The 20,841-nt window shown below is 43.2% G+C and overlaps 1 protein-coding gene across 5 annotated transcripts in view; it reads right to left on the bottom strand.

The window, feature by feature from the left end:
* Positions 1 to 20,841, bottom strand: part of CNBD2 (cyclic nucleotide binding domain containing 2) — a 60,267-nt gene that overhangs the window by 29,734 nt on the left and 9,692 nt on the right. For 2 of the 5 annotated variants that reach the window (XM_037495895.2, XM_054696803.1), the window contains 6 exons: positions 17,289 to 17,426; positions 14,890 to 14,943; positions 8,958 to 9,121; positions 5,379 to 5,535; positions 4,761 to 4,912; positions 3,140 to 3,278 (listed from right to left, as the gene is read on the bottom strand). In XM_037495895.2, the coding sequence (XP_037351792.1) occupies positions 3,140 to 3,278; positions 4,761 to 4,912; positions 5,379 to 5,535; positions 8,958 to 9,121; positions 14,890 to 14,943; positions 17,289 to 17,426 (804 nt within the window). Of the gene's footprint in view, positions 1 to 3,139; positions 3,279 to 4,760; positions 4,913 to 5,378; positions 5,536 to 8,957; positions 9,122 to 14,889; positions 14,944 to 15,655; positions 15,868 to 17,288; positions 17,427 to 19,764; positions 19,949 to 20,841 lie in introns of those variants that run through there. The other 3 variants (XM_037495902.2, XM_037495928.2, XM_054696804.1) reach the window with 3 other exon arrangements.

Here is a 20,841-nt window from a genome sequence, read left to right on the forward strand (position 1 = left end):
CCCTTGATTTGAGTGATGCTTATAAGGTGCATATAAATGGATTGTTTATAATCACAATATAATCTAGATCATTCTAATATAATTCCCATGTTTGATTATCTGTTTAGGATTAATTCCTAAAGGTATGCATGTTTTAAATTTTGATATACATTGCCAAACTACCCTTTAGAAATATATTCTTGTATTACACTGACAACTGTTTTTCACAATCCTTTTAATCTTTCTTAATCTGATAGACAAGAAAGATATGTCATTTTTCTTTTTTAAAGACTTATTTTTATACAAGAGCTGGGGTACAGGCCAGAGGCGCGGGAGGGTGAGAGGATTCACCAGAGACAGAGCAGGGAGCAGAACAGACAGAATGACTGAAATACGCTGCTGAGGGGAGCAGTGGGCGCAACAGGAGAGGTCTGCAGCACCATGTGGAATTCTCTCCGGCCGGCCAGGATCGAACTCACGCTGCAGAGGCTGGACAGCTTCACAGCACGGCGCTCAACCTGCTGCGCCACTGGGGAGGCCCGAAAGATATGTCATTTTTCTTTTTATTTGATTTCCTTACAAAATCTTCCCCTTCTTATAGGAAACCCAAGACATGTTATAAAGGTTCAAGACAGATTACTGTTATTGAGGAAGGGGAAGAATGGATCAAACATTTAATAAACCTTTATTATATGCCAGGCCTTGTACTTGGAACTTCATTCAATATTCATTCAACAAACATTTGCCAACTGAAACTGCAGGTACGAGAGAAACACATGTGAACAGTTTCCTCTTGGAAAGTCTGTGGTGAGTCTTTAATCACATCTCTATCGGTGGTGCAAACAATGTCATTTGTGTCTCCAAATGATAAACTATTCAAAGTGAGTTGATTATGGGCAATAATTGTTTGTGATGCCTGGAGGAAATAAATTACGGTCTCCAACATTCCCAGGTCCAGAGGACTCCTGGCCACCTGCTGATGATTTTGCCCTCTAGTGGCAACATGCATAAACTACAAGAGTTGGGATAGCCCCTTCTTAGCAGATAAGGAAGGTTTACAGTAAAATGGTATTACCTACATGGCTATTCACCAAAGCACTTTGAAGTAGCAGATTCAGGCAAGCTAAATATACATCAATAGGGAGCTGGTTGAATTAAAGCAAATCATACAGTGAAATACTACACAAGTGGTAGTAATGAATGAGTTTATAAGTTGACAGGGAACAATCTACAGGAACATTCTTAAGTGAAAACTGCAAAGTGCAGCACAGTCTGTGTAGCACGCCACCACTGACCCAGAAGTGGGGAAAACATATACACACCCATTTGCTTAAAATATGCAGAGACTATGTGCAGGACAGACACATAAGAGACTAGTGACAGCGGTTGCCTCTCGGCAGGAATACTGGGTGGCAGGGGAAAAAGGTGAGAGGGAGACATCACTCTTAAATGTCTTGAATTTTGAATATTACAGATTTCAAAATAAAAAAAAATCATGCTAGTAGTATCTGTGTGTGGCACAGGAACAGAGTCTCAAAAAAACAGTAGTCTCAAAAAACTGGATAATAGGGGGGCGGGTTTGACAGAAAGGTTAACTCAAATCCCAAGCCCCAGAAGCCCTTAACTCAAGTCACCTCTGCCCCTCATTACTGGACAAGCCCCTTAACTTTCCTGTCCCTTGGTTTCTACCTCTGTAAAATGACAATACTAATTTGGGGGTGTGGGGCTTCCATGAGGCTGAAAAGAAATGACACATGTGGAGCAAAGAATATGGTAAACAGTAAGTTCACTATAAATATAAATGTTAGATTTTTTAATCATGATCAAGCAACAGACAAGTTGGCAAAGGACATAAGACAATTTGCAGGTGACAAAATTTAGCAAATAAACATGACTGATCTCACAATTGATCAGAAATAGTATATACTAGGGCCTCCCCGGTGGCGCAGCAGTTGAGCGCTGGGTTGCGAGGCTGCTCCGCGGCCTCTGTGGCGCCGGTTCGATCGCCGGCTGCTCCCCGGCCACCGGAGGAGGGTCCCACATGGCGCGCAGACCTCTCCTGCCGCCCGCTGCTCCCCTCAGCAGTGTACTTCGGTCCTTCTGCCTGCTCTGCTCCCTGCTCTGGCTCTGGTGAATTCTCTCGCCCTCCCGCGCTTCTGACTGTACCCAGTGCTTGTATAAACAAAACAAACAAACAAACCAGCAAACAAATAAATAAAGCATGCCTCTATTAAAAAAAAAAAAAAAAAAGAAATAGTATATACTAAATAAGTTCTCAGTAAGGTAACAATTGCTGTCTATTAAATTAGAAAATCTTCTGGAAGAATAACTGACAGACAGGAAAAGGTTTGGTGGCACTAGAGAGTGGTGCATTTCTGGAAGCTAGATAAAGTAGATTCCTCCTTTTGGAAAGCAATTTGTTCCAAGAGCAATAAATACTGATGACACCAAGCAATTCCACTCTTGAAAAATCAACTCCGGTGATAAGCTTACAGATGATTTTTTTTCCTTCTTTCCAGAATGTTTTATGAAGTGGTCACATTACTCTTAAAATTTACAGATTATAATTTTTAAAAGTTCTTTGGCATCATAAAGATTTAAGAACCAATTGCTTAGGGCCTCCCCGGTGGCGCAGCAGTTGAGCGCTGGGTTGCGAAGCTACCCGCGGCCTCTGCAGCGCCGGTTCGATCCCCGGCTGCTCCCCGGCCACCAGAGGAGGGTCCCACATGGCTCGCAGACCTCTCCTGCCGCCCGCTGCTCCCCTCAGCAGTGTACTTTGGTCCTTCTGCCTGATCTGCTCCCTTCTCTGGCTCTGGTGAATTCGCTCACCCTCCCGCGCTTCTGACTGTACCCAGTGCATGTATAAACAAAACAAACAAATAAATAAATAAACATGCCTCTATAAAATTAAAAAAAAAAAAAAGAACCAATTGCTTAACTTAAATATGTATTTGTCTATAAGGAAACATATATAAGCTCAAGACGGGGAGATCTACTAGCCCTCTTTCTAATAACTATCTTAAAGTTCACAACAACCCTCTGAGGGAGGTAGGCCAAATTGTGTTGTTTGTCTTTTATAAGTGGGACATGGATGCTCAGAAAGGTGTGTTTTAGAACAAGGATGCTCCCAGCTTTGCCACCCCCACCCTAGCCATCTTACCTTGCAGATGAAGATGATGGAGGATGATTCTACAAAGTCTTTTGTGATCACCTGCCCATATGAGAATTTCTCCACCTTCCCTAGACTTGCAAGCTTCCAGAGCTTTTGGTCTGACCATGACTCAAAGAGACCCAGGCCCCTGCAGGCAAACATCTGTTAAAATTCATCGCCTTCCATCAAAGAAGGTGCCCAGCTCTTAGCAATTTCCAAAAAGAGAACATGTTCTCTTTCTATTGAAAATCTTGAAGCAGATTTCATACCCTCTTCAATTAACTAGCCTGTAGCCACTCTCCTACCACATGTCACATTTCCTCCTCTGCCTTTTTCTTAAGGACTGGCCTGGCCTGCTTTCAATATGGGTAGTTCATTCTAGTCACTCAGCCCTGGGTCTGAGGAGTGGAGGACATCTAGACTCTCCTCCTTTGCCCATTTGTTCCCTGTGACCAAAAGCCCACAGTGACAGCCAGTATCCCTGACCTCACACAAGCCACTGGGCTCGCCTTCACTCATTCAAGGACTCTAGCAATCATCTCAGATTTTCTTAGCTCCCCAGACTGTGTATTCAGAACTCAGGTGACTCAGGCCAAAGGGGAGCATGGTCAATGCCATCTACAGAGGAGGAGAAGGCTGAAGACATAGGAAGGAAAGTGGGACCACCATAGGAGTACCTCCTATGTGTGTGTCTACCACCGGACCACACATATTCTGTGATGACCTTGGGAGACATGATCTACATTTTACAAAGCAGGAGCCTGAAACTCAGAGAAGTGAACTAATCTATTTGGGCTCAATAGCTCAGAAGCCCAAGAGCTGACATTGAAACCAGTCTTACCTTTCCAATGTATGAAAAAATAAACTGTGCCCCTTCATGACTAGTTTCCCCCTTTTCAGGGTCCACCCCTGAAGCTCTCTCAGCTCTGGTCCTCCAGACCTTAGGGTCCATCAAATTTCTCTATAATCATGCAACCCCCAACCAGTGTTTTCAGTGCCAGGGCAGATACTTCATTTGGTTGTCACTCTTTTCTCTAACAGTGAGTAACTAGATAATTTAAATGAGCCCCTGTATGTGCCTGCCAACACAGGGATGACAAAGGGAAAGAGGCAGCTCTAGCCTTGCCATCACATCTCTTATTATCTGATGAGGTAAATATACTGTAAATGAAGTATTATGGAATCAAGAATTACATTTAGATGGGTTTTTAAGGAAACACAACAGAAGCATCAAGGGGGGTTAGTGAGGTAGGTGGTGAAGCCCAGGGATGTCTGAATCAGACTTTCTGGCACATCAGCATCCTGGGCCTGGTTCCTTTACTTACAGCCTGGGGAGAAGAGAAATGGCATCATGGGTCAGCCTGTGAGACTTGATAAAGCAACTGGTACAATAGGCTTAGCAACTAGCCGGGCCCAGCTAGTGCTCAGTACATGTCAGCTGATCTTATTCTTATGATCCCAAAGGAAGAGATTTTGAGCTGAGATCAGGAGGTATAGTAGGACTTTGCTAGACAGAGAAGTTGGGTGGGAGTAGGTATGGAAGAGCATTTGAGGCAGAGAGAAGAGCAAGCACCTGGTGTTTCCCACCCAATAAACACATGGGGAAGATGCTGACTGATGATGGAATTACCTAAAAAATTCAAACCGTTGCTGAGCATCCTTTTCAACTTCCTGGACCATGTTGTTAGCAAGGAAATCCTCTCTGTCAATAACCAAGAACTCTGTTTCTTCCATACAGACCACGGTGGCCCTCCTTAATGAATTACTCAGAAGGCCCTTTTCCTATTGGGTGGAAACAGGGGCAAAGGCAAATGAGAGGCCATTTCCAGCTTCCTGATTGCAAGCTTTACACCTCTTTCCTGCTTCCATCTCCCCCAGAAATCTCTCCTCCACGGAGATTTTTGTGTGAGAATGCTTGCCATGCATGCTGCTCCCCCTCCCAATTCTGTGGGCCCATTCTGCTCCCCCTTGATGTACAGCTTGTGGAGAAGGCGGCAACAGGCCCACCAGGCCAGAGGAGAGGAAGCTGGAGAGACCTGCTGGGGGCATCACTACATCTCTAAGGAACTGATGATGAACGTACTCCTTAAATATTATAAAGAGGTCACCCTGGCTATCAAGGCACCGGGATCCACAACAGGGTAGGGTCTTGCACCAAATATAAGGTTCGACAGGGCCTGGCCAAGAGATTCTAGCAACAGTCTTGTCATAGTCCCCAGCCCATACCAGGCCCTTCCTCCACACTTACCCCAAAACTGTTGCCCTTGTGCAGCAATGTCGGGTGAGGGTCCAGGAAGGCACTGCTGCCATCCTCATCCTCAGTCACTGCAACCGTGCCCAGGTAGATAAAATAAAAGCTGCTGCCCCTCTGCCCCTTCTTGACTATCACACGCCTGCGACCAAACCTAGGAAAAGACCAGCCAGTTGACTTGATAGCAGCATGGAGCTGTATCAACACTATGTAGAGATCTGGACTAGTCGTGCTCTTTGCTCTCGGGGGGTGAAAGAACATACTGGGACTAGAAGGGGCCTCAGAACAGCCCAGCCCCATCAAGCTTGACCTCTTCATTAGCATACACCCAGCTGCCTACAACCATTAGACTGAGAACAGAGCCTTTGGCAGTCTGCTTAGGCACACAGTAAATGCTCAATGAACAGTCAGTGAGTACATGAATGAATAGATGCTGAAAGCAATGAGTGTAGCTAAATGATTAAGAGCTCTGGCTTTAAATTCTACAAATTGCCAAGCAGATTTGCTGAAAGGGTATTAATATTTTTTTGTGTGAGGAGAGGCCATACTGGCTCATTACTGATGTGTTCAAAGTGAAACTTCCTAGGAAGAAAAAAAAATTTAAAAATCAAATCAAACTTCACATATCAAAATAAAGGACCTACATACTTTTCATTTAAAAAAAAAAAAATCTCTGGATTTAAAGTCTGATCAGCATCCAATACTGGTTCTGCCCCTAGCTGTGTGTGACTGGGCAAGTCATATTCCCTCTTTGAGCCTTAGTCTGTAAAATGCAGATGAGCATGCCAAGAAAGACAGATAAATAATTTTATTATGATTCCCCAATAGCTTCCTACCCAACTCAAAACCCTTAAGGTAGTGGTGCCCAGGTCTAGAGTAAACTGGGAATTAGTTCTTAATCTCAGAGGGACATTTCTGTATTCCAAATGCAAGCTCAAACATTTCTATGTTCATTCATTTACTGCATTCATTCAATAAGCTAAATGAGCACCAGCTATGTCTGTCTGGCCCAGTTATGAAGGACACAGATTTTGTTCTCAAATTTGTGGTCAAGCGCAGGAGGTAAGTAAGGTTTAAAGAGGTATTGAGAAAAGTAAACATGAGCTTATTTAGAGATACAGAGAAAAAGGTATTTAACCCAGTTTAGGGAAACCAGAGAAAACTCTTGGATGGTGTCTGGAATCATCCAGGTGAGCACAGAAATTGAGGAACATGGGGGACAGGGACCACCATATCCAAAGATACAGAGGTGACTGGAAGCATGGCACAAAGGATAACTGCATGATTCATAGAGAGGGAGGGGGGAGATGGGAGGTTCTCGGGGAGGAGAGGGAGAGAAAAGATGGGCTAAGTTTGTATTTTACCTAGAAGATGCTAAGTAGCCCAGAACTCTGCCTTTGAGTTTCTGCCATGGTCTGATGAGTCAGTGGCCTTTGTAGATAAGCCCCAATGATTAGGTGAAATGTTTTCCAGATCAGTACCATTTCTCCTTCCCCGCACCTCACTGCCACCTCCCATTCCTTCCTGACCAACAGGCTTCGCCAGCAACAGGAGAGCCAACCCTCTGCTCAGACAAGTGATACTCTATTTGTTCCATTACTTTGTCCACACTGCTCAGCTGTCTGATATGGCCTTCTCTCTACCTATTCAACTTCTTTCAGGAGCTCAAGGTCCAACTCAGGTCCTTCTTCCAGGAAGCCCTCCCTAACCCAGTTCAGAGCAGAGTCTTCCTTTTTGAGCTCCCAGAACATCACTGCCCTCATGACCCTATGGCAAACACCTGGGGGGAGGGATCAGAGGACAGACTAATGATCACATTAGCTAGTCAGCAGCCTCAGGCTCCCCTGTGGGCTTATTCAGGTATAACATATAGGCTTTATTAATTGTAGGAAAGGAGAAATAGCCCAGATGACAATGACTAGATGGATGAAAGTAGGCATATTTAGCCAGGACATGAGATTTGGGGAATTAGGGAGCACAGGCCAGTGTTCCTTCAAGAGTAGTCTCCTAGCTGGACCAAGAAAGACCCTCTAGGGCCTCCCAGGTAGCGCAGCAGTTGAGCGCTGGGTTGCGAAGCTGCCCACAGCCTCTGCAGCGCGGGTTTGATCGCCGGCTGCTCCCCAGCCACTGGAGGAGAGTCCCACGCAGACCTCTCCTGCTGCCCGCTGCTCCCCTCAGCAGTGTTCTTCGGTCCTTCTGCCTGCTCTGCTCCCTGCTCTGGCTCTGGTGAATTCTCTCACCCTCCCGCGCTTCTGACTGTACCCAGTGCTTGTATAAATAAACAAATAAATAAATCTTAAAAAAAAAAAAAAGAAGTGTTTTAAAAAAAAAAAGAAAGAAAGAAAGACCCTCTAGTTCAATCTACCTTTTTGAAAGTGGGGCCCAGGGAACTGAAATGACTGACAGGTGAGGCAGCAGTAGGCCTCTCCTATAGCAGACATCTACTATTTTTGCTGCTAAGTATCTGGCCACCTTTTTCCAACCGTACCCTGATTTTGCTTTAAGAGAAACATACTTTCTTGACTGTTAGACAATCAGCATGTAACTGACCCAGTGATGATTCAAGCAAAGTCAATCTAGTTCTGAAAGAACTATACCCAAGACTCTGACCTGAAGGATTGGGAAGTGGTAGTCTCTCTTTCTCAATGGACTGAAACAGGAAAGATGAAAGTTTGGAGGTGTGGCAGCCATCTCATCACCATGAGAGGAGAATCTGGCTTAGAAGAAAGCTTATACAAATGAAGTACCAAGAGACAGACAGACACTGTGTCTTAGTGACAATGAACCCCTGAATCCAATTAAGCCTGAAGTTTAGAACTATCCCAGAATTTTCAGGTGATGAGCCATGCATTCCCTTGGGCTGCATCTTCTGTCATTTTCAATTGGAAGAATCCTGTCTAATCTGCTATTCCCCAATCCTAGAAATAATCAACAACTAGTAGTTATCTTTAATAATCACTCTGATTTTCATAAAAACCCTGCAAAATCCATACTATCATCCTCATTTCACTGATAAGGAAGCTGAGTGACTTGCCTTGAGTTCACACCCACACACTGAGGTAGACAGGGCATTAAATTCAAGCATCTGGGCCTCCCCAGTGGCGCAGCAGTTGAGCGCTGGGTTGCGAAACTGCCCGCGGCCTCTGCGGCGCCGGTTCAATCCCTGGCTGCTCCCCGGCCACCAGAGGAGGGTCCCACATGGCGCGCAGACCTCTCCTGCCACCCGATGCTCCCCTTAGCAGTGTACTTCGGTCCTTCTGCCTGCTCTACACCCCACTCTGGCTCTGGTGAATTCTCTCACCCTCCCACGCTTCTGACTGTACCCAGTGCATGTATAAACAAAACAAACAAATAAATAAATAAATAAACATGCCTCTATAAATAAATAAATAAATAAATTCAAGCATCTAACTCTGTGATTCTTTTGCTTTCCATGATATCATTCTGCCTGCCATAGAATCTTTACGACAGTAGGGACAGGCTCTTTCATTGGGCTAGAATAAAGCAGAGGGTTCCCTCTGCTGGGAATGTTCTTGTCTACATCTCCACTTGTCCAAGGGCCATGCCCCCACTCACCGTTCAAAGCGCATGACTTTGGCCAGCAGCATCTGGAGGGACTCCGAATAGTTTCGGAAGCTATCCAGAACCTGCAAGATGTTGCAAAGGGACTGGATCTCCTCCTCTGTCCTCCAGGAAGGCTTCTTCAGTGCAATCTGGATTGCCCTTGGAGGCAAGTGACCCTGTGGAGAGAGGACCAGAATAACACACACAAGACATAGTAGTCTCCCAGGAGCCATGGGACAACTCCCCACACACTCATGCTTTTATGCTTTCCCATTCCCCATGCAATAGTGGCTGGCATGAAATGAGGACTTATTCTAGGCCAGGAATTGGAATACACATCTCACACACACCATCTCACTACATCTTCACCCTACCAAAGAATGAGGCACAATTTTTATTCCCACTTGACAGATGAAGTTACTCAGACAGGACTATAACCTAGATCTGCTATATGCCAAGACCTGTAAACCCAACTACTGACCATACTGTCTCTACCATTCATTGACCACCACCCTCTAAGGCAATTTGGGGCTCTCTGGGCTCTGCGGCTCCTCAGGACAGTACTCACTGTAACAAGGGTGAGTCAAACTATACTTCAGCATGCCACAAGAGACTAATGAACAAAGAGAATCTACAGAAACTATGAGCTAACCCTGGTGGAGAGATTCATACACCAGTGGGTGGGCAGACCTACCCATTCACCCACCATGCCATTCTTGCCTGATGGAAAATGGTATGAGTACATACCACACACACACTGGCTGTACTTAGGATAAAAGCTTAGCTCCATACCACAGTCTTTGGGCTACACATGGTCTGACTTCCTGCCTCCCTAGATCCCTACCTCAACTTCTGTCTCTCCCCTTCATTCTCTAGTTTCTAGCTTCTACCTATCTCTTGTAGATCTTTACCTGGAATGTTCCTCCCCTGGATTTTCACATGGATATGCTGCCTCTACCTCCTCATTCTGCTCTCAGCATCTGTGCTGCCACATCTTCAGGGAGAGCCTGCAGCACCATCAGAGCTAAAAGAGCGGTCCCTTCCTACACTCTGTAGACTGTCATTTTCTTTAAAGCATTTATGTACATAGTTGTCAGATTGCAGACATAATTGCTTTTTTAAAATTCACTTTTTAAACTATGTTTTTGAAGTGTATCCATTGTTTCCAATACTTCACAATTGAACAATAAATGAATCTATGATTAGAAGGCTCTATAATTATATTTTTTGAAAAGTTTTTAGTATTAGTAGAGGTCTAATAAGGGCTATATTGAGGTTCAGTAACAATTCAAGTGCTTTTCTAAGGGACAGGTTATGTACATATAAGTGTATGTATCAGATTAAGATATAGCTCACATACCATAAGATTCACCATTTAAGGAAAACAATTCAATGACTTTTAGTGTATTCACAAAGTTATGCAACTTTACCACAATTGATTTTAGAACTCCAAAAGGAAAGGTGTCTCTATTAATAGTTACTAAAGGGGCAGGTTTTTATTTTTTCTTATTCAATTAAGGTAACATGAGTTTACAACATTGTAGAGGTTCCAAGATTCATTTTTCTCACCACTCCCACCACCGAATGTCCAGTCACCATCCACCACCAACCAGCTGGCCCCTTCTACCCACTCCCTTCCGTCCTTCACCTCAGGTCACCTCCATTCTGTTGTCAAAGTCTAAAGGTTTTTATTTTTTGTTTTCTTTATATTCAACAAATGAGTGACATTGTATAGTATTTGTCTTTCTCTTTCTGACATTTCACTTGGCATCATCCCCTCATGGCCTATCCATGTTGTCAAAAATGATAATATTTCACCTTTTTTATGACTTGAATAGTATTCCACATCTTCTTTATCCACTACTCCGTTGTTGGGCACCTGCACTGTTTCCATATGTCGGCTACTGTGAATAGTGTTAAAATGAAAATAGGGATGCTTGTCTTCTTGAGTTAGTGTTTTCATATTCTTTGGGTAAACACCCAGAAGGGAGATTACTAGATCATATGGTAGTTCTATTTTTAATTTCTTGAGGAACCTCCATACTGTTTTCCATAATGACTATACCAATTTACATTCCCATCAACAGGGCATGAGGGCTTCTTTTTCTACACATCCTCACCAACATTTATTATTTCTTGACCTTTTGATAATAGTCATTCTAACCAATATGAAATAAAATCTCAATGTGGCTTTTATTTGCATTTCCCTAATAAGTGATGCAGACATCTCTTCATATGTATTTTGGCCATCTGTATATTTTCTTTGATGAAATGTCTGTTTAGATCCTCTGTCCATTTTTTAACCAGGTTTTTCTTCCAAAAAAAAAAAAGAAACACTACACTGTCTTTCAGAACTAATTTTTAAATAATAAAAATATATGAAGAAAAAAAATGGCCTAAGTAGGATGGACTTCCTACACAGGACATACTATATCACCTCATGAGATTTTATTTTATTTATTTTTTATGCATGTTCTACATCAAGTTCTATCTGGATTTTGTTATTTTGTTGTTGTTTTCTCTTAACTATAATTACACTTTTATTTATTTAAGAGTATGGACTGACATTTATTGAAAGCAGTAACCACACTGAGATGGTTTTCACTGATTATTTTTGTTTTGTTTTGTTTTACATTTTAAAAGGACAGGTTTATTAGGAAAGGAAAGGAGAAGACACTTGCACAGATACAAGTGGGCAGAAAGAGCTGCTGCTGCTGCTGCTGCTGCTTTGCAAAGGGAAAGGTTTGTGAAAAGAAACACCTGCAGTCACAGATGGGCAGAAGACATGCCCAGTGATTATTTCTTTAAATTTTCTATACCTTTCTCTTTTGCTTTTCTAGGACCCTCATGATATGGATATTATTTCTCTTTACATTGTCCCAGAGAGCTTACACTGTTTTATTTAATTAATTTTTCTCTACATTGTTCTGTTCTTGTGTTTCCTATTGCCTCGATTTGTCTGCTATTGAGGCCCTCAATTGTATTAAAATTGGTTATAGTGTTTCTTAGCTTTGTTATTTCTACCTACAGCTGCTTCCTATTTTCCTTCTTTATTCTGTTGTTTTATAGTCTCCATTATATTTTCGAGTTCTATCAGCATTGCCACACCTGTTGCCCTAAATTCCCCTTCTGTCTTGCTCCACAACTCCACTGAGTTGGGCTCCTTTTGGGGATTTTTTGCTTTGGCATTTGTGATGTGTTCTTCTGTTCCCCCAATTTCAATTTTGTTTCGGTTTTATTAGGAATAGATTTTCAACTGTTGTATTTGCATCTGTTGGATTAATTTGGGGACTAGTCCTAACAAGGAGTAGTGAGTATAGAAGAGGACCAGGACAATGTGTACCAAAGGGTCTTCTCCAGTAGATTCAGGAATTTGAACTTTCTGTTGTGCTGTGGGTGCCAGAGCTGTGTGCTAGGCATCCACACTGATCACCTCTTCCAGACCAGCTCCTCAGTCTCAGTGTCTCCAGGCTAGGACTTGTGTTCTTTTTTATCCCAGCACAGTCTTATCCTGGGGTGTCTTCTCCCTCTATTGGTAGGTGCTTGAACTCTATAGTTTGTTCAAGCATTTCTTTGTGGGGGTTGGCAGAAGGCTGAGATATCTCAACCTGGGGTGGGAGCTCACAGGTATTTCATATATCTCAGCCTTGGCTTTAAGTAGTAGTCTTGGGCCTCCCTGGCAGCCTAGGGTTTGAGTCGCAGCACTATCACCACTATGGCCTGAGTTCAATTCCTGGAAGCTAACCTACATATGGCACAGCAGACCTCTCCTGTTTCACCCGCTGTTCCCTTAGCAGTGTATTTCAGTAAATCCACCCACTCTATGGTGAATGCTCTCACACCCACCCTCACCCCAGACTTCTGGCCTACACTCCAGTTCTTCTATGCAAACAAAAAGTAGTCTCTTTTACAGGGAAATCAATTTATTATGACCCAATTTAGGTTACTGCTGTTCTTTGTTATGAATCTCAGATTTTCAACAGTGTTTTCTTTGTTTGTTTTATATTTTCTTTTTTTATTTAAATTTTATTTTTATATTCCCCATACAATTACAACCCTCTTATTTTGACCCCAATCCCTCCTTTCCCCGCCCCCTAACCCCCATAGAGTGTCTCTGGTTCATAGTTGTTTGTTGATTTTGATATTTTCTTTCTTATAGTTATTAGTTTTCAGTGTATACTTTCCTTCACTTCCTTGGTTAAATCTATTCCTAGATACTTTGTACTTTTTGCTATGATTGTGAATGGTATTGTTTTCATTTCTCTTTCTGCTACTTCATAGTTTGCATAGAGAAAGTAACAGATACTTGTATACTGATATTGTAACCTGCAACTTTACTGTATTGATTTATTGTTTCTGATAGCTTTTTTGTGGATGCTGTAGAATTTCCTTTGTATAGTATAATAGATATTATATAATATTATCTGCATATAATATCATTTGGGTATAGTGACTTTTTTATTTCTTCATCTCCAATCTAGATATCTTTCATTTATTTTTTTTCTTTTTTTTTTTAAGTTTTTTTTTTTTTTTATAGAGGCATGTTTTTTTATTTATTTATTTATTATATTTGTTTGTTTTGTTTATACATGCACTGGGTACAGTCAGAAGCGCGGGAGGGTGAGAGAATTCACCAGAGCCAGAGCGGGGAGCAGAGCAGGCAGAAGTGCTGAAGTACACTGCTGAGGGGAGCATCGGGTGGCAGGAGAGGTCTGCGCACCATGTGGGATCCTCCTCCGGTGGCCGGGGAGCAGCCGGGGATCGAACCGGCGCCGCAGAGGCCGCGGGTAGCTTCGCAACCCAGCGCTCAACCGCTGCGCCACCGGGGAGGCCCTAGATATCTTTCATTTATTTTTCTTGCCTTAGAGGGCAGGTTTTTACACTGGGTCTCTACGGAGGCTCCATCCCTATATTGGAGCCTGAGACAGACAAAGTTCATTCAAGAGACTGATAGGCCTTGCCTGTATGATGAATTTTTCTTTTGTGCTTTCTACTCTTCCTCTACTGGCACATACAGAATTACCTTCCTTTCTTGATTTCTGTGACTCTCTGAAAGGCCCCAAGTTTCTCCTGCCTAAAACTTAGGTTACTTCAAAGCCCATTTCAGATACTGGCTGGTCTGGAAAACTGAAACCCAAAATCTGAGTGACTTAGTTGTGCTCATAAATGATGGTGCATGAGAAATTACTTTATGCCTAGGAAAGGCAAGCAAAGGAAGCCATATCTTGGTTGCAGGGGGTGGGGGAAAGGGTCAGGGTGGGGTGGCATGAGGTGGTTCTGATACCAGTTATAAAGCTCTGTTCTCACTTTCCCTGAGACAAAAAGCAACATGGCAGGTCAGGGCTACATTGGTGAGAACTTAGACCTTCCCTAAAAATAGTTAGGCTCCTTTAAAATTTAAATACAATTTTAAGTTTTAATTTAACATCCAGAGAAAGAAGCTGACTTATGATTCTTCAAATTCAGTGAACAGGTTGCACAGTCCAAAGTCTCATCCAGACTTAAGGGAACTGACAGCCAGGTGGGGGTAGGTATGCCCAATGTCTCTGGAGAGTTTGGGGCAGGGTCAGAATTCAAACACAGGTCAAGGCTTTTGCTGCCATCCTGATTATTTCCACTCTTCTGGGCTCTCACACCCTCTACTTTGCCTCCAGTACTTTTCCATGAGTCCAAGTGCAGGAATTCTCCCCCGCTGGCACTGGCTCTGCTCAGCTATAAAGCAATGATAGGTTCAGGGTGCTCATGGTGTTGAACACCAAAACTGGAAGGGATCACTGAGGCCAGCTATTATATAATTTGGGAAACCAAGTGGCAATCTCCAGCTGACACATTGGGTTGGTGGCAGAACCCAAAATGAACCCAGCCACCCTAATGCCCAGCCCCAGTGCTTCTTCCAAGCCAAGATTAAGAAAATTCCCAACAGCAAGGTCAGAGCTATGCATACCTCCTCTGCAACAAACTCCATGGTATCAAATGTGATTCGACCTTGCTTCCTTTCCTGAAAAAAGGAAGGGGTGGAGAGAAAGGAGAATCAGCAAGATTGCTCTTAGAATTTTGCATCTGAAACCCTCCTGTGTACCTAGATCACAGGGATAGGCAGGAAGCCAAAGAAAGCTACAATCTCGGCTCTTATGTTCACCTTCACTCAAACCCCAAGTCATCACTTGGGCCTAGCATTGACAACATTTTATTGTAAAGGCAGAGAAAGATGGGGATGGAAGGAAAGAGAAAAGGATAAAGAGCTGAAGGACAGAGAGAAAAAGGAAGAGGGGAAAGAAGCAAATGAAAGGGAAAGTATAGAGGGGGAGAAAAAGAGGTTTTAAAAGGAACAAAAGATGTCAACCTTCATGACGTTTCAGTGACTATGTTAAGTAACCAGGCATAGTATATCTTCCTTGTCTTATTCCATGTCATCATCAGGACAAAGCAAATATTATCAAGCTATGTTTTGAACTTGAGGAGGATGAAGGCACTTGCCCAAGGATCACACGACCAGTAAATGGTTTCCATTTACAGTATGGCCAGGAGGAGGAGGTATAAGAGATCTAAGGAATAGACTCATCCAATCCTATCTCCTGACAGATGTACAGAGGATGTGCAAAAGAGTAGAGAAAGGTGCAAAGACAGAGACAGAAGACATGTAAAGGGAAGTGGGAGCAGGAAAGGTATAAACAAGACCTAACCACCATCCTGGGCAAACCAGGGCTCACATTCTCTCCTCCAGGACCACCTTACATCCTTGCCCAGAGACCACTCAAATCTCTGTCCTCTGCCTCATTTATAGCTTGTGTGTCCATTTGCTGCTTCTCAGGGAGACCAATGAAGGAAAGAAAGGGTGCTCAGAAAGATCCACATGCTACTGAAAGCCAGTCTATGATCTCTTCACCTTAGCCTCTGCCTCAGAACCTTAGCTCTCTGCCCAACTGCCATATGACTCTCATAGGCTGCCCTGGGAGGCTTTTACTCTGCTTAAAACCACCCTGAGTTGTATCACTAGGTTTAGCCTCACAGTATCCCTTGGTGATAAATCTGATTCTGATCTTCACTTTCCAACTACCCAGGCATCAGTCCAAGTCTTCTGGCAATCAAAGACTTGTGGTCTTCAGGGCCCATCACTTCATCACTACATGACACCTTGAGACATAATGTTTTTCCTAAGAACTAACCTCAGTTTCAGATTATACTTCTACATCCCTTCCCATCTCATGACCCAACTACAGAGAAGACTCTGGCTGCAGACTTGTTTTGTTTGACCAGTATAATGTCTTTAAAATATATTAATTGGAATGTCTTTAAATGGAACATATCCTTCTTCTCCAGAAAGCCCATAGGTACCCACTCCCTGCTACATCTTAAACTCAGCCTGATATACCTTTAGAAACCAATCTAAGGCCACTTATCTTTTCCCCCCATCACCAGCCATAGGCCTCTTGGCTACTCTTCAGAAATCATTTTGGGAAGTTTTTTGGAGTGAATCACTGGATGCAGGAGGGAGGTAGGAGTTGGACCCAATCACCCTTGACACAATATGAAAATGGACAGGGTTTGTCTAGGCATTGGCTGAGGAGAATTTGAAACCCTGGATAGCTGTGAATTCACCATTGGGAAGCCAGAACAAGTTAACAGAATGGTGATTAGCTTTTCTGAGCCAAAAATGGTTTCATGAACTACCGCTAGGATAAAACATTTGAAATTGGGATTGTCTAGAAAATCTAGAAAGCAGGAAACCATAATAAATAGGTGTAAATGTTCCTTTCTTGTTTAAGGGGGGGGGGCAGTAAAGAAGGTAGAGGAGATGAAGAGTTGGCATGCATCCAGAAAACCCCATCTCTACTGTGACTCCTGGATTGTTCTGGCTCTCTGTTGGGATGAAGATGGTTTCTTCTCACTCCCAGTGTTTTTTTCCATGTGGAGGGAGTTGTTCCAGCAGAACACAACTAGCCCCTCTCCTTCCACACTGACAGAATGACAAATTCCTTGCTGAATCTGGAAAGAGAAACTGGGCATAATTGTACGCTTCTCCTTCTAACTGAACTCAGATTCTGCTCTATCCTTCTCTGCCATTGAGTTTTAGGCAGCAGGCCCAGCTACTGTAGTGAAGGTTGTCTTGGTCTAGCACTGTCTTAATTCTGGGGTTCAGTATTAGGTAACGCTGTTGCCTGATGGTACAATGTAAGTGATATTCTCCAATATGTCTCATCATTACTGAAGTGACAGTTGGTCTCCCATCTGCTTTGCCCTTCATCTTATCTCTCAGTTCATTCAAAGCTTGGGCTCAGAAGTGGGGTGCTATTTATTGACATCTTTTAAACCCTCATCATCCTTCTAAGTCTAACTGCTTACATCCCAGATGGAGAAGAGAGGGTGCTTCCGTTGAGCAGTCTCAATGATCTGATATTCTCGGAATCCCCTGAGGCCTTGGCGGAACATTTTACACACTCGTATCATCACAATGATATCCAGGGTGAGCTGGTATAACCCCTGTGGGAACAAAACATGATCAGTGGAAGCCATCTGTTTTCAACAGTCAACAGCAAGTTGGATAGCAAACAAGATGAACAAAGTGATATGTAATAGGATTAGAGGCAACGGTGTGCTGGAGCCATGGTGACAGGTTCAGGAAGTCTTCAAATATTTTAAAATCATGTTGGCAACTTGAAATTGGCCACCATGGAAGTATTTATACCATAGAAATGGTCAACTACTATACATGGGGCCACCCCCTGCATCCCAGGAGGCAGATGTTAAAACAGTCATCAGTACACCATGAACTAAGTGTGCACCAGGAACTTCCGAAGGCCACTGAGTAGCATGTGCTTTGTTTTCTTGTTCTCATAACTGATGCTGAGTATCAAGATCTGGCCCTTGACTCCACATCCTGGTATCAATGTCTCTGGGTTTCTGCCAGTTACACTTAATATTGACATTGGTCTGACTGATGCCAGATGCACTTCTTAGTCTTCTTTTTGATCATCTTGGGTTTCGTTTCCTGAGGGGTCTGAGGGCAGCCATGGCATCGAATAGCAGATGGCTACCCTGAAAAGATTCTTTCTTTCTTTCTTTTTTTTTTTTTTAAAGATTTATTTATTTATTTATTTATACAAGCACTGGGTACAGTCAGAAGCGCGGGAGGGTGAGAGAATTCACCAGAGCCAGAGCAGGGAGCAGAGCAGGCAGAAGGACCGAAGTACACTGCTGAGGGGAGCAGCGGGCGGCAGGAGAGGTCTGCGCGCCATGTGGGACCCTCCTCCGATGGCCAGGGAGCAGCCGGGGATCGAACCGGCGCTGCAGAGGCTGCAGGCAGCTTCGCAACCCAGCGCTCAACCACTGTACCACCGGGGAGGCCCCCTGAAAAGATTCTTAACGTCACTAGAAATAATGGGAAAGTAAATAAGTAACAAAATACCTTTCTACACTTATCAGAATGGGGAAAGGAAACATGTCACAACCATGTTGGAGGGCAATCTGGCAACATTTGAAAAGCTGAGGATACTGTTTACAATCAAGGAATTATATGCAATACATGTACATACTTCAGAAAAACCATCACATGTTCAGGAAGAGATAGCCATGCTGCACATTGCCACCACACTGGCACATACTAACAGTGAAAAGCTGGAAACAATTTAAGTGTCCATCAGTAGGGGAACATCAACACATCACCTATAGTCACAGGACTGCAGCATAGGCGATACATGTGTCAGCATGAGTAAAGTACACACATAATTTAGAGTAAAAAATGCTGAAATATGATGCCTTTTGTGATACAATTTTTTAAAATGTTCCATATACTACAGTTCCTCATAGAGACATATTTGTAAATTTAATAAATTTAATAAATTATAATTTATAATAAATAAATAATTTAGTAAAAATTTAAAATATATCAACCTCAGGAAAGTGGTAAACCTGTAAACAGGGGGGAAGACTTTATTAATAAAATTAAGACTTATTGAATGAACTTTGCTACTGTTAGGTACTATTCTAAGATCTTTATTTGTATGAACATACTTAACAATAAATCTAAGCAGGGCCTCTCTGGTGGCACAGCGGGCTGAACACTGTACTGTGAGGATGTTTGCAGCCTCTGCAGCATGGGTTCAATTCCTGGCCAGCCAGGGAGAAACCCACATGGCAGATCTCTCCTGCCTCACCCACTGCTCCCCTCAGCAGTTCGGTCCAGCTGCCTGTTCTGCTCCCCACTCTGTCTCTGGTGAATTCTCTCACCCTCCCGCGCCTCTGACTGTACCCCAGTTCTTGTATAAATAAATCTTAAAAAAAAAACAAAACAATAAATCTAAGCAGGACCAAGAATCTGCTGAGAACCCAAAAGTGCACACTTCCAGCCTCATCTTTAAGACAGCTGTGGTTGTATAATTTCCCCAGAAACAATTAGCATCACCCTTTATAGAGAAGAAAACAGGCACAGCAAATCATGTTAGTTGCCTAATACTAAAATTAGTCACATGACTAACAGTAGATAGGGATTTGAACCCAAGTGATCTGGCTCCAGAGTCTATAAGTTTAACCTGTTCCTCTCTCCTGCTGCCAGCCCTTATTCTTTCTATATCTTATGAGAAACGGCAAGTAGAGAGCAGCACTTGGGATTTCAGAGCTATCCTCTGATTTCCCAGGTGTTGAAGGGGTAGGAGGCAGGGGTAGAGTTCAATCTTTCTGAAGCCTACTCTAGAACTCTATCCTTTGTGTGCCATGGTATGAATCCAAAAGGTACAAGGTGGCCATGTTCACCCGTGGCCACCTCCTTCATCTGCCTCTCTCCCTTTTTCAAAAGGTCTCAGGACCCTTGGGCACTCCTCACCATTTCCTTCTTCAGGACCTGCCAGGAGTAAGAGACCATAGCTTTCCTCATGGTTCCTGAGTTTTCAAGTGACAACTAGTCCCTTTGCTTGTCAAGAATCTTTTCCTAAGAATTCAGTTATACTGAAAACAAATAGCTGTCCTCAGTGTCAAAATAAGAGCTCCTTCTACCCTACCAACAACTGTGGGAATAAAATACTGTCCTCAGAATCTTCTGTCACAATGAAGGATTCTAGAAAGAAGAGAGGTTAGTGGGAAGGATTTTGAATCTGGGAATTTAGCACATATAAGCAATATCCTAGTTAATCTTCACAACTACCACAAGGTGAGGGACCTCACACCTACTCCATACAGAAAACTGAGACTCACAATGGCTAAATGAGGGCCAGAGTCATGGGGCACTTTAAAGAAGGTAGGAGGTTTCTGGGCTGGGAGCTGGGACATTCAATACCTCAGCTGGGTAAGATACTGACTACTTACAAGAGTGAGAACAGAGAGAACTGGTTCACCTCCTCCCCACCCCATCCCCATTATCCCCTCCAACTAGAGAAAAGATGCAAAAGAATCCAGGGAGAGACACAAGAAAATTAAGTTTCTGCAAAATAATACAGAGTTTCTGCCTTTCCTATCACAGTCCTAGTTCTGAGGAAATATATACAAGAAGATCCCCTACAAAAGTTTTGGGGTTCTCTGAAAAACTACTGGGTAGGGGCAAGACAAGAAAGGTGAGAGGAGACGGCTGTGAACATGGGAACATGAGTGCCCCCTCAGTCTTCTTGAGTTACCTAAGTGACATGGAGAGGACCTTCCCCTTTTCCATCCAGCCTCCCAGCCATCATCCTCTCTACAGCCCACACAAACCCTGAGCCCAGAGTCCACCACTCCATGCAGGCCACTCCTGCTGGTAGTAATAAAACAATATCATTAAAAAAAAGTTGACCCAGAAAGAACTTATTTCACTTCAAGAGAAGCTACAGTAAAAATAAACAGTGCCAAACCTATACAAATATGTTAACAAAAGAGTTGGAGAAAGAGGCAGGGAACAAGAAAAACAAATGACAGATGAAAGGGATGCCCC

The sequence above is a fragment of the Talpa occidentalis genome, unplaced genomic scaffold, assembly GCF_014898055.3.
Source record: "Talpa occidentalis isolate TD23 unplaced genomic scaffold, MPIMG_talOcc4v2.1 talOcc4.10, whole genome shotgun sequence".
Classification (NCBI taxonomy): domain Eukaryota; kingdom Metazoa; phylum Chordata; class Mammalia; order Eulipotyphla; family Talpidae; genus Talpa; species Talpa occidentalis.